Raw genomic sequence first — 14,110 nt, 5'->3', positions numbered from 1 at the left:
AGGCATCTGTCGATCATATACCATCTAATTTAACCAGCTATCCGCCTGCTTGGTTTGCAGGTAGCATAACGTTAACATGACGACACATAAAAAGTAAGCTGGTTATCTGGAGTTAAATAGGTATCTGTGTTCCTAGGTGTCACGTTCCTGCTGAGCTCCGCTCCGGCCACGCCCCCTTCAGCTCACTAACGCTCCCCGCTGCATTCATGTTCCCAATCACAGAAGCACATACACCTGTTTCACTCTCACTCACCGTCCCAAAGCTATGAAAACAGTATTAAAGTAATTTCCAAACCTACAGCTGTCACAACCACTTGGGCATGGTGAAGACTTACTGCGATTTCCGAGCAACATGTAACACCGTGGTGTTTTTTTCGTACCCAGGATTCCGAGCTGCACAGCCAAGAATCAAAGAAACTGATAGATGTGGTTGACGCCCGCTAAAGACAGTGTTAAATAAAGACTTCACTCGCTGAAATCACAATTGTTTTTATTCATTCAAAAACAACGACAGGACATAAGTCCTGAAGGTCAATTTAACAGATGAGATGTGAAGAATAATTTGACAAGATTTTAAACAATGCACAAGAACAATGTATAAGATATCCATCTTTTTGAATTTTCATGATATGAAGAGTGACCCTTTTGGGCAACTCCAAGTAATTCACATTTTAACAGGCTCCATAATCGCACTTTGGGGAAAAACACACACACACACACACTCACTCTCTCAAAAACACAGACACAGAGACATACAAGAATGACAAGCTATTGTCACATTGTGTACAGCAATTCCTCTTCTCAACATTTTGTGTCATTCATCAATTCGCAGTTGCAAATAGTTGTCACAACTCCATTTTACAACCACCTTTTGACCACATATTAACAAAACAAATCTAATTATCCTTTTTCAATGTCCTGTCATCCTGCTCATAATTTTTATATAGCCTAATAATTTCCGCAGGGTGTAAAGGCCTCTACGGAGATGGGTGAAGACTGTGTGTGCATTCCATGCCAGTTCCTCTCAGCTCTCTTGCAGGTTGTAAGAACCAGTAGATACCACCTGATGTTTATCCTCTTCCTGTAACAGAGAGATACAGTACATATTGTATGTGTTTGCACATATATATGTTGATAGGTAAGACATTTCAGGTTTAGGGAAGGCTCCTGGGTAGTTTTCGGGTCTTTGCCTACATGTCAGTTGAGGTGGAAGTGAACAGGAGGCAAAGGAGAACTTACTGCCAGTCCAGACAGGGCTCCCAGTCCAGCAGTGGGGTCAGACACACTGTCATACATGGGATTGGAGATGTTTGATTCTGGAACACTGTCTTCTCCCTCATCCTCCTACACACACACACACACACAGACACAGAAAACATATATTCAAGGGAGGACAAAAAGAACCTCTAAAAATTGTTGGGATTTGATAGCAAGAAAAACAACAATAAAAGAATCAAACACAATCGGTTCCACAAACACAATAAACTAAATAAAAAACAGACAAGCACATACCCTGAAGTACTGGAACTGGAATGGCTTGCTTTTGTGCGTATAGAAATGATACCCAACAAACATGACGGCAGCGATCAGGAGAAGCAACAGAATGACTCCCATGCCCATTCCAGCTTGATGAGCAACATGGAACTGAGGGGAAATAACACCGTCAGAGTTCAAAGGTCATGTTAGAGAGAATCAGCTCATGCTTTCCTTCAGAGTCGTACTTACTGATGGTTTCGGAGGTGGAGCTGTCAATGGTCTCTGAAGGACATGGATGATGCCATTGGATGCGAGGATGTCAGACTCAATCATGAAACGGTCACTTATGTAACGAGAAGAGGTCTACAGCATTGCAGGAGATGACAAGAATTATACATTGCTTTAAGACACGGGATTGATTACTGTACAGCGTATCCTCTACCTCTTCCACAATCTGTCACTGTCTGCCATTGCCATTGTCTTTGTCATTACTACTCTCGCTCTCTCACCATCTTAGAGGGGTCATTTAAATCTGGCACTCCGATGACGGTGATGTGTTGTCCGAGGCGTGTGCGGATGTGGCTACCATTCGTCAGATCCTGCAGAGAGAGTGCCCTGTCGTCTGAGAGGTGATACTCAAGATCCCGGAATGACAGGGTCTGGGGGGTGCAGGATAGAGAGAGTGAGAGAGAGAGAGAGAGAGACCATTCAGATCAGAACCAAGGTTTAAGTTAGCCCTGTAAATATCAACGACTAAAATGTTTGGTGGGAAATATTCTAAATAAATAAAAAGCTTAATATTGTGGGACCTATAAAATATGTTGCTTAAATAGCCAAACGACAAACAAATGGCTTTATCAAAGGGTCAATTAATTTGAAAATCCCTGCACTTACAGAACAGTCAATGCTCCGACCACACATCATTTGTTCATTTAACACAACAGCAAGGTGCAATTAAACTGCACAGTGATAACCAAACTTGTTTATCTTTCATCGTAACCTCTGGGTCAAACTTCAGAGAGCACATGACATATTAACCCTTGAGTGTGTGTGTGTGTGTGTGGCCTTTCTACATGTGTGATTCATTTCTCACCTGATTCTCATCCAGCCCATTGTTGTCTGCCACAAACAGAGTGGACTGGACAGTCAGGTTGCTGAGGCGTTTCACATAGTCTTTCCCAGCAGCAGAGATCTCAGAGTAGTTCAGGATTTGCTGGGAGAGAAAAGTGAACAGAGACACATTTGGTTCTGCTGCAGCCGGATATTAGACAAGACTGATAGCAAATTACATGAATGTCACAGAACTCAAACAGTTTTTGGCCTTTTAGGATCTTAGGTTGGGTAACAAGGATTTTTTCAGAAAAGCTTTCCAGGAAAAACAATAATGGTTTAGGCTATTTTCAGGACAGCATCCAAGTTAAGAGGCTGCAACCCTCCTTAATACATTACATTGTGTTCCAGTTCCAAACTTTTTTGTGAAATCTGCTCTATGAAACTGTCACAAAAGCTGCCTCACAGTCAGAATAGATTTCCCTTTTGCTTATGATTGTTTCAACCCAAACCAAAGGCTCTGGTGCGTAGGTATGTATCAGTAAAAGAGCGAGTGCAGGAAGTGACATAATCTACTCAAATTTAGCAAATGCAGTAGAATGAAAAAAAAATCTGACAACCCCAGGTTCTTCTACTATGCCCAGTCGCTTACGGAAGCCTGCTGGTAACCTGTTTCACATAGGTGCTAGCTAGGCTTCAGAGCACAATCAATCAATCAATTTGTTTATTTGATCAAGAGGGACAGTGTACATTCATGAACTTTAAGATGTTGATGCACCCAATTATAGCCAAAAGGCTTTCCATTGGCAGTCCCCCTGCAAGAGTGAAAAAGGCTATACAACCTAAAAAAAAAGGCATTAACGTATTTATCAAACATAAATCAAAATCAAATCAAATCAAATCAAATTAAACCGGATTTTGAACATTAAACAGCAGTTCTTAAATGTGATCAGGTTGTCCCAACTTAAAAGTCTGTTCTTTTGGAGGACTGAACAGTGATGGTGTGATTTAGGTTTTTTTGTCAAGTATTTTGAGAGCCTGTTTGTAAAGAGACATGACTGGTTTAAGGGTAGTGGAGTTGGCAGTAGACCAGGTGGGTATGCAGTAGTTCATGTGAGATAAAATCAGCGAGAACATGTACATTTTAGCAGCCTCGGTGGACATGTGATTTCTAAGATGCCTAAAGTTGGCCAAGGTGAATTTGAAATTTTTGCATTTTTTTTTACATGTTTTTTTAAATGCTAACAAGCCAGTGCACATTAGCATATTAAATATTTGGCCTGAGTCTGATAAGAGATACATTACAAATCACAAGACTTAGCTTGGGGAAGTTATAATTTATAACAAAGTTATTTACGTAGTTATCGTTATTATCATTATTATTTTTATGAAACACATGAAGCATAGTAAGAATGTACTGATATAATGTATGAAAAGTCTATATTATGATGTCATGACCAGGTGCAATGCCACAGTTCCAAGCCTGCTGATGTCACCGTAGCTTGGCAACTTAGAATCTCAACATTCTAAAACACTTCAGGCAACTGTGGGAAAAAGTCAGACTTGCTGGTGCAAATGGTAAGCCGTCTTTATTTATTGTTAATTCAATTGATATTTTATAATACTTTACTTCAGTTCAATTTCCAGTTGATGAGTGCAGGCTAAAATTTCGTATGTAAAAAATCCACATATTTATATTTTAAATAGATCTACATTGCTTCTAAGCGCTAAAATATATCATGTCATTAAAACCTTGACAAGAGTAAGATATATCTTTTTATGTCACTCCAGGATAACTCATGATCAAACATGTCCTTTTCCTAGATGACTTTGCTTCTTAGCGAAGACGGCTGGGAGAGAAACCTGGACTCCAGGTTATGGAGAACACAGGTGGACCTAATAGACCACATGGGGGACATTCAACAGCAACTGGACACAAAGCTTCAATGCATGGAGCTGGATTTCCATGCCAAAATCGATAACACATTTTTCCAGCTGTGTTCCATGGCGAAACCTATCAGGAAGGTTATGGCCGAGATGCTGCAGGTAAAATCTAAAGTTATACCATATTCCTAAAATATGAATTATTCATTTATTTGACTGTTTGTCTGTTGTTTGTCTGTCTACTTCTACTACTACTACTAATAATAATATTGAGGAATATAATATAATAAAGGTATTAAGTTTATTTGTGCATTGCTTAATAAATATCGCCACAAATATGGCCAAGAAAGGCAAAGCTCAATGATAATTAGTTCTGTAATAACGCTCAGTTCTATGTGCAGAAGGATAAAGATGGAGAAGAGGAGAGAAAGAGGCAAAAGAAGAAGAGACAGACAGAACACGAGATCAGGACACTGACAGAGAAGTTGGAATGGGAGATAAAAATGGACCGTCAAAGACTAGAGGAAGAGCTTTGGAAAAAGAAGGAAACGAGAGACACAGAAAGACTAAGCAAGGACGTTACACTTAGACTGGAGGTGGCAAATCAACAAAAGTGGTTGCAAAGATCAAGAGAATGTGAGAGAACAAAGAGAGAAATGGAGAAGGAGAAACAACATGAGAAAACTTCCCCCTGGGAAAAATGGATGAAGGAGAAACAGATGATGAGAGAAGAGGAAATGGTGAGCAGGGACAGGCAGAGAAACCAGCAGGAGGAAAGACTAAGACAGCTGCAGGCAGAGGTCGGCAGAGAGAAAGACACACAGATTGAAGAACTCAGGAGGAATAAAGAGATGTTGAGTGTGAGGCAGCGAGAGGAAGAAAGACTGAGAGAGGTCACCGCACAGATCGCAAAAGAGAAATACGGACTGATGGAAGAAGAAATGAAGAGAGAAATGATGGAGAGAGAGAGAAAGCGAGAGGAAATCAGCCTGAATACATTGGCCAAAGAACTTGAGAAAGAGAAAAAGAGACCGATGGAAGAAGAAAGGAAAATGAAAAAGCTACAGAGTGAGAGTCTGAGAGAAGAAGACAGACTGAGAGAGTTGGCCATGATACTTGAGCAAAAGAAGGAGAAACTTATTGAAGAAGAAAAGATGAGCAAAAAGATAGAGATCAAGAAACAGAAAAAGAAAAAGGAGGATAGACTAACCAAGCTGGCCAAAGCAGCTGAAAAAGAGAAAGAGAAACTGATGGAAGAAGAGAAAAGGAGAGAAAAGGTGGAGAAGGACAGAACACGGCCAAGGGAGACGGCCATGGTGCTGGAGAAAGAGAAGGAGAGAATGGTAGAAGAAGAAAATAAACAAAAAAAGGAAGATACAAAGGAAAAGAAAGCGGAAAACAGACTGAGAGAGTTGCTCGTAGCAACTGAAAAGGAGAAAGAGAAACTGATGGAACAAGAGAGGAAGAGAGAAATGGTGGAGGGAGAAATAAAGAGAAAGGAAAATGAATTGGCCAAAGTTCTTGAGAAAGAGAAAAAGAGACAGATGGAAGAAGAAAGAAAGATAGAAATCAAGAAAAAGAAAGAGGAGGATAGACTGACTGAAATGGCCAAAACAGCTGAAAAAGAGAAAGAGAGACTGATGGAAGAAGAAATTAAGAGAGAAATGGCAGAGGGAGAGATAAAGAGAAAGGAAAACAGCCTAAATGAATTGGCCAAAGTGCTTGAGAAAGAGAAAAGGAGACTGATGGAAAAAGAAAGGAACATGGAAAAGATGCAGAGTGAGAGACTGAGAGAAAAAGACAGACTGAGAGAATTGGCCACGATACTTGAGCAAAAGAAAGATAAACTTATTGAAGAAGAAAAGGAGATAGAGATTAAAAAAAAGAAAGAGGAGGCTAGACTGACTGAAATGACCAAAGCAGCTGAAAAAGAGAAAGAGAGACTGATGGAAAAAGAAAAGAAAATGGAAAAGCTGCAGAGCGAGAGACTGAGAGAAGAAGACAGCCTGAGCGAGTCAGCCGCGATACTTGAGCAAAAGAAAGAGAAACTTAGAGAAGAAAAAAAGAGGAAACAGGAAGAGACCAAGAAAGAGTTGCGTGTAGCAATTGAAAAGGAGAAAGATAGACTGATGGAAGGTGAAAAGAAGAGACAAAAGTTGGAAATTGAGAGTAAGAAAGAGGAGGACCAATCAAGAGATTTGATCATAGTTATTGAGAAAGAGAAGGTCAGACTGAGGGAGGAAGAAAGCAGGAGAGAACCAGTGAAAGGTGAGAGAATGAGAGGGGAAGAACAATCAAGGGATTTGGCCACAGTAACTGAGAAAGAGCAACTGATAGATGAAGAATGGAGGAGAGGAAGGATCGAGAAAGACAGAAAAAGAGAGGAAGACTATCTAGCTGAATTGGAGAGAGAGAATGAGACAAACAGAATGAAAGAAAAAAAAGAAGCAGGAAAAAAGACAGAAGAAGAGTTGGAAATGGAGAGGAAGAGGGAAGAGAGAATTAGATGGGAGGAGCTGAGAAAGAAACAGCTTGAGATTCAGAGGAAAGAGATGGACAGAAAGTGGCAAGACAGGATGAAGGTCTTGCAAACGAAATGGCAAGAGATAGAGAGAGAACAACAAAAACAGGTAGAGAAAGAGCTTGGAATGGCAGAAAGAGAAGAGATGGAGGGACAGAAAATCAATGAAGGGGGGGCCCAGGGGACACAAAGAGTAGAGATAGAGAAACAACAAATGGGAGCAGAAGTAAAGTCTCCACACTCACAACCTTCAGATGACTCTGCAATTCACAATGTAAAGGGCCAGGCTCAATCTGATCAGGAGGTCCCCCCTGAGAAAAATATGAAGGACAAGAAAGGCTCCTTCCTCAACTCCATGGGGAGTGCCTTTAAAAAGACCATGGACTGGAGCACTGAGCAAGCTGATCGCAGGAGGCAGCGTAAGCTCGACAAGGAGAGGAGGCTCAAGGAGATCGAGATACAGGGTGTCCTAAAACTCCAACAAAAGCAGGCAGAGAAACACGCCACAGAAGAAGCTCCCCGTGCTGCCAGTATGAAGAAAGCTCAGACTCCAAACACTCTTCCTCCTCAGATGATGCTGACTTCTTCCACTTCGCCGAGGATACAGGCTATTCCGACGGCTGCCTCAGCAACAGAAGCTCAAACTCAACACTCTACTCCAGTCTTGGCTGTCCAGGAGGAGAATGCACAGACTCCCAGTGCTGTCCCAAAACCAGTAAGTGCTCCACAACAGAAAACAACAATGGGAGCTCAAACCCAACACGCTACTCCAGTCTTTTCCAACCGAAAGGACAATGTGCAGACTCCCAGTGGTGATTCAATGCCGGCTCCTGCTTCAAAGCAAAACACAAACAGTACTGATGTTACCATGCTAGTGGCAACTGGCGTGAAGGCAAAAGCAAAGACCCACAATACTGTGCCTGGGACTCCCAAACATAATGGAAATGGACAGAGCCAAAATGGCACTCCAATAGGCCGGAGCAATGCCTCCAAAAGTACCCATTCTAAGAACCTCCAGACCAACAGTAAGCCAGTTGTGAAACCGTTTACAAAGTGTAAAGGTGAGAACAAAGAAAGCTGCATTTTTTCAAAGGTTTTTATATTGTTACAGTTTGTTTCTGAGATGGGGTTGGCCAGTGCTTGTAAAATGCAAATGAAAATGTAAATGTTTTTCACTTTTGTTTTTCAGATTTCTCCATCTTCTGTGTGCAGAAGTGATTAGACAACTTTCTTCAGTAGATGGCGGGTGGATATACACAGACACACTTCAAGATATAAACATGGATATGGTTTATACCTACAGATTTATTTGAAACAAAACAAACAAACAAATAAATACAAATTTCAAATGCACCTTTTTATTGTGATTTATTGAACCTCACACTAGAGTTTATTAAAGGACTAACAGCCTTTTTTGGGGGAGTATTTTGGCCATCAGACATCTAGGTATGTGTGTACGTAGATATCAACCCGAGCAGCTGTCCTGTTCAAGACAACACACTATGGGCCCTATCTTGCCGATCAGAAACGCAAGTAGGACGGCGCCAAGCGCAAGTAGCTGTGTGGGCGGCTCTATGGCGCAGTTGCTATTTTAACGGCGGAAAAAACACACTTGCGTCCAGCGCAAGTGTCAAAAGGGTTGGTCCAAAGGAGGTTACTCAGCCAGAGGTGTGGTTTGGGCGTAATATGCAATAAACCAATCGGAGCGTCATTTCACATTCCCTTTAAGAGCGAGAAGCGCATAGTCCATAGCGGCTTGTTATTTTGATGGCGGAATTACCTGGTGGAAGACCGGAGAAGTTCACAGCCGAGGAGACCGACGTGAGATTTACACCAATTTTTTGGCAAGCCATATATAATTACAAGGAAAATAAAGTATTTACCACTTGAGGAAATCAGTGTGAAATCCATATCCAAGATATTTTAAAAATAAGCATACATGTAGCCTACACATTGACCCAAATGATTCAGGTTAATTGAAGCTGCGTGACATTTGATTTATTGTATGGCTTTGTAAAAAGCCGGGAGATAGATATATATGGGGATGCGAGAAACCCTCCAAAAGTAAGCAAAGTCAAGCAAGCATGTCAAGATATTGCCGTGATTGTTTCTGCAACGGGGCACCCGAAAACGTTGCCGAAAACGCTATAATGACGTCCGGAGACGTGGGACATCCAAGCTGGAAGGTAACACACGTTCTCGTGCCTTCACGGGAGGTGGATCTGCCTCGACCCAGGATCTGACGGCAGCAGAGGACATCGCCACGTCTACCCTCACGCCTGAGAGCGTGCAGGGATTTGGGGGCATGGAAATCGGCACCCAAGCCAGTGCACCAGCTGACCAAACCCAAGGTACATAAATAAAGTCCACATACACAGAGATGAGTTTACAAGATTTATAATAATACTGGCATTAAATAAATGCAACAAAGCCATACAATAAATCAAATGTCACGCAGCTTCAATTAACCTGAATCATTTGGGTCAATTGTGTACGCTAGATGTATGCCTAGTTTTTAAATGTCTTGGATACGGATATCACAATGATTTCCTCATGTGGTAAATACTTTATTTTCCTTGTAATTATATATGGCTTGCCAAACAATTGGTGTAAATCTCTCGTGAAGACAGAAGTAAAGTGTAGCCTACAGGTCCTATACTGTGCGGGCAAGCACATGCGCCCTTAAAATAGCGTTCTGAATACGCGTTACAGACTTTAGACATTGCGCCTCACATTAGACCAGCTTTTTTTTGGTCAATGGCGCACGGCGCACGGCGTTGTTTTGAAAACTGCAAAATACCACTTGCGCCAGAGAAACGCCTTCTCTGTTCCGCCCCCGCCCATGTCGACGCAAGTTCATTTCGAAGCGGACCTCTGGAGGGAAAATCGCGCTGTGCGCCGGGTGCAAGATAGGAATGATACTTGCGTCGGTGACAATGTCACTTGCGCTGGGTGCAAGATAGGGCCCTATGTGTGCCTGTGCTGACTATCATGTCCCACACTGGTGATTTGGTGCAGTGAAGCTTGAATGAAATGAGGGGACTTACTGCCAAGAAGTTGGAGAATCTGGGCTGAGATCTGAGGACCTGCAGGAGGTTTCCAGTGCAAGTGTAGCCATCCCCAATGTAGCCCTCTTTACAGACACACTGCACATCTGAAACACACACACACACACACACATACACACACACACACACACACACAAACAACCCCACAATGTACAGAACATATAAAGGACATGTCTGTCTATACATGTGTTAGTCAATCTACATGGATGTAGAACTCTAGAACTGTTTGACTCTCTGTCTAGTTGTCTTTATGACTACTTCTCACTTGCATCGCAATAGGGTAGTTTTTGTTAGCCGATTAACTAATTATTTTCAGATTCAGATTAACTTAAGTCCACTTTTAGGATGTACTTAAGAGTTTTGCGTTTCTTAGTGACTAATGAGAAGGGCTTGCATTGGGGTCATGGGGGTCAGTGTACCTTTGAGTCGGTAGCAGAAGGCGTCCCAGGTCTCACTCAAGTTTTTGCGCACACCATAGTCCACAATGCCCACGTGGCCAAAACCACACTTGGGGTTGGAGTGTGTGGTTGGATAGCCTACTCTCGACCCGGTGAGCCAGCCAGCTGCGCACATGTTCAATCCAGCCTATACACGTACCCATCCCGAACACACACATACACACACACACATTATATTATTTATATATGTATGGAAACACACATAATTGATGAACTTGTATAAATGTAAGCCTTGATGCCTAGGGAGAAGCACTAGAAGTATTAAATAAATATGTATGTGTGTGTGTGTGTGTGTGTGTGTGTGTGTGTGTGTGTGTGTGTGTGTGGTGTCTGTATATGAGTTTACCTGCTGGGCATATGACAGCTGTATGTAACTTGCAAGTATGGCCCCATCCTTGCTGCAAGCCAGCTGGGCATCTGTGCTGTTGAGTTTGTACACGCCTTTAGGTGAACGGTAGTGGAACACTCCAACTGTTTTATCTGCCACAAGCACAATGATGAATCAAATCACTCACAACACATGACTGATTTGTACTGTAGAGAATGATAAGCTAGCATAACAAGTTGCAGTTGTGGGTTTGAACAGCATATTTTTAAATATAATAGTTGGTATGAGTTCTGTGTAGATTGAGTGTCTTTTCTGCATAATGGTGAAGATTTCTGTGATAAGGCATGTGTATCCTAATAGAGCAAGAAGATGTTTACCCTCAAAGTGCAGATCGTTGCACTGGGCATCATAGTGGCATTGCCCATTATCTTGGGCACAGCGGTCCAGGGGCAGTTCCTTCAGCTCACACAACATTCCATCACCAATATAATTACTCTTACACTCGCACAGTTTCTTCCCCTATGGACACACACACACACACACACAGTGGAATTCATTTACCATTTCACTGCCACCCCAGTATAGAGCACTCAAATGTACTCATGATCCTACAAATTGTACACATGTACCTCATACATAATTTAAAAATGTCTTAATAGTCCCTGTTACACTGCACTTCTGAACTGTAACTCCAAAGTGTATCAATACTTGTGGGTTGTGCAAAGCTTTGTGTCAAATGTTAACACACAATAGTATCCTTGGCAATTCCAGCATTTGTGTGTTTGCAGCTCCAAATGCAAACACACGCACACAGACACACACACACACACATAAACTTCTCTACTTACAGGCGCAGTCATTTTGCAGATGGCATGCTCATGGCAGCCTCCGTTGTCGCTGTCTGCGCATGGGTCAACGGGAGTGCAAACGAAACCATCACCCTTATGGAACTGAGGACAGGCACAGCTCACTTTCTCCCCCTTCTGGCTACACTTGGCTCCTGCAGCGCAACCTCCATTCCAGTACTTACACAGGTCTGCCACTAGAGGTGACACATAGGAGAGAGATGGACAGAGAATTAAAACACAAATACTTCACAACATTCATTGGCGTTAGCCACAGAGGATAGTGTTTTATGCTCAAACTATCAGCATTTGTTAACTGAGGTCAACTGTGAGACTAGGATGTCGAGTGTTTTGATGGAGCGAAAGCATACTGACAGTGATACCAAGTGCTTTGTAGAGGTTGAGATCAGCTTACGTTTCACCTGTAAAGGTTAATACCAGTAACTCAAAGTCCTTATCGTAACCAACATGCAACATGGTCCAGATTTAATTATTTTTGGTCAGGATAAGATACTGTATTGCATCCACGCCAGTTAAGTAGATAGTATTACAGTTCAGTGGCAACATGCAGTCTTACGGGCTTCAAGGTGTTCATTTGCAGGGATAATGTACACTGCCATTCTGCCTTTGCAGGCAGGTTTGCCAAAGGTCTCACCTGTGCAGGTGATCCCATCTCCCTCATAGAAAGGCTTGCACACGCATGTGTTGTTGTCCTTGCACACGCCCTTCGGAGAGCAGGGAGGGTTACAGATGGGGATGGACCCTAGTACCGCCTCGCACCTATTCCCCATCCATCCCCCTGTGCAGAAACAGCTGCCATCGCCACGGCGACCCTGGTTACATGCCCCATTCACAGTGCAGTTACACGCTGAAACAAAATACGAGGAAATATAACACCCCACTCAACTGTCCTGCATTTCCTGTGAACAATTTATTGATTTACTGAACATGGGGCTGACACAGGCAAAAAAGTTACAAATTAAGCATTTATGAATAAAGCATTTATGTGGTCGATTGAAGAAGAGGGGCCATTTTTAAAGTCTCACCTTTGCAGTCAGGTCCAAAGTGACCCTCCTCACACAATTCACATGCATCGCCCGTGAAACCTTTATCACAGATGCACGTGCCGTTGCCTAGGCTACCCTCGTCACATTTCCCATGATTTTCGCAGGGTGTTTTTGGCCCTCCTGGACAGGCTAGCAAAGCACCACAGAACAGGTATGAATGCAGTCAAACAATGATAACAGTCGCTAGTTAGCCACATATACAGCCAGCCATGCCAGGTAGTGTACTGTATGTCTATTATGTATATTGATGGAAATGAGGTGACACTGTGGTGACACTGTTTGTTAAAGACTGTTTGTGAGGTGGCAGTTGGTGTACCTTGGCAGTCACGTCCGTAGTATCCATGGCAACACTGGCGTTTCCAGTGTGCCAGTGTGCAGACCGCCTGGCAGCCACTGCCGCGAAGGGTAACAATTGCCTGATTATCGCATTTCTGAGTCTCCTGCAGTAGCCAAAGGAAAGACAGGACACAAACTGTTAAAAAAATGCAGAACTGTGCAGTGTAGCAGACAAAGAATGTGGTATGATTAATTCATGGTCAACCATGGATACAGACCATCAAATATTACCTTTCATATCTATTGTTATTACTTGATATTCGGTCTTGTAAACAGCCTAAAAAGTCTGGATTGTGGGGACATTAAATATATCCCCAATTAATGTAATTTCAAGTTAGCTAAGTGCTAAATCAATGAACGTCATTTACTCTGGCAGGAAAATGGACACAGATGCAGGCTCTGCGTATCCACTCATCTTGCACTGGGAATTATTTTACACCATCTGTGACGGTTAACAATCACTTGATTGATAGATCTAAGGAGAGACAGGAAACACAATGGGAGAAGAGAAGAGCAGTAAAGAGAGGAGGCGGACCTTGAGTTTGGATTTTCCTGGGCATGGACGTGAAGTTGAACACCCTCCACAAGGCATCTGTGATGGGGAGCAGAAATCATTTGCAAGTCAAAGAAATCGCTGACAGTTACAGGAGGCCTTGCTTCCACATTTATATTAATACTCTAAACAGATTTTTCAAAATTCCCCTCAGCAGTGCTGAATGATACAAAATCTGTGTGATTGAAGATGTGCACAACCATGAGCTCTGTAAAAGGCCCAGAACGGGCATCTTTCAATAAAGGTCCTTCAAAGACACAAATAGCAATGCTGATGTACACTGTCTCCACCCACATACTGTAGTAAAACCACTTTGGTGAGAGTTCTCATGCATGACCATTGGTATACAACACCATGATAAATCTTATTGCTATTATAATTGCTATAACTAGTATCCTAACTGCAATTACTATAACTATGACTATTGCTTTAACTACTGCTACTATTAATACTACTACAACAACTGCTACTACTACTAATTATTATTCAGAATGTATTCAAGTGCACTTGGCCAACAATGAGGA

The 14,110-nt window shown here is 42.3% G+C and overlaps 1 protein-coding gene across 1 annotated transcript in view; it reads right to left on the bottom strand.

Moving 5' to 3' along the window:
- Nucleotides 1-1,024: 1,024 nt before the first annotated feature.
- The window catches only part of stab2 (stabilin 2), a gene marked incomplete at its 3' end in the record, with an annotated part of 52,460 nt that continues 39,374 nt past the window's right edge, over nucleotides 1,025-14,110 (bottom strand). The window contains exons 54-68 of the mRNA XM_080834461.1: nucleotides 13,569-13,625; nucleotides 13,014-13,137; nucleotides 12,677-12,826; nucleotides 12,286-12,498; nucleotides 11,634-11,827; nucleotides 11,163-11,304; nucleotides 10,804-10,937; nucleotides 10,419-10,584; nucleotides 9,979-10,085; nucleotides 2,570-2,689; nucleotides 1,986-2,135; nucleotides 1,726-1,839; nucleotides 1,513-1,644; nucleotides 1,240-1,344; nucleotides 1,025-1,081 (exon numbers count right to left, since the gene is read on the bottom strand). Of these exons, the coding sequence (XP_080690587.1) occupies nucleotides 1,025-1,081; nucleotides 1,240-1,344; nucleotides 1,513-1,644; nucleotides 1,726-1,839; nucleotides 1,986-2,135; nucleotides 2,570-2,689; nucleotides 9,979-10,085; nucleotides 10,419-10,584; nucleotides 10,804-10,937; nucleotides 11,163-11,304; nucleotides 11,634-11,827; nucleotides 12,286-12,498; nucleotides 12,677-12,826; nucleotides 13,014-13,137; nucleotides 13,569-13,625 (1,965 nt within the window). The remainder of the gene's footprint in view (nucleotides 1,082-1,239; nucleotides 1,345-1,512; nucleotides 1,645-1,725; nucleotides 1,840-1,985; nucleotides 2,136-2,569; nucleotides 2,690-9,978; nucleotides 10,086-10,418; nucleotides 10,585-10,803; nucleotides 10,938-11,162; nucleotides 11,305-11,633; nucleotides 11,828-12,285; nucleotides 12,499-12,676; nucleotides 12,827-13,013; nucleotides 13,138-13,568; nucleotides 13,626-14,110) is intronic.

Source organism: Sprattus sprattus, assembly GCF_963457725.1.
Source record: "Sprattus sprattus genome assembly, chromosome: 3".
Taxonomy (NCBI): Eukaryota; Metazoa; Chordata; class Actinopteri; order Clupeiformes; family Clupeidae; genus Sprattus; species Sprattus sprattus.
This window is presented reverse-complemented; position numbering and strand designations above follow the sequence as displayed.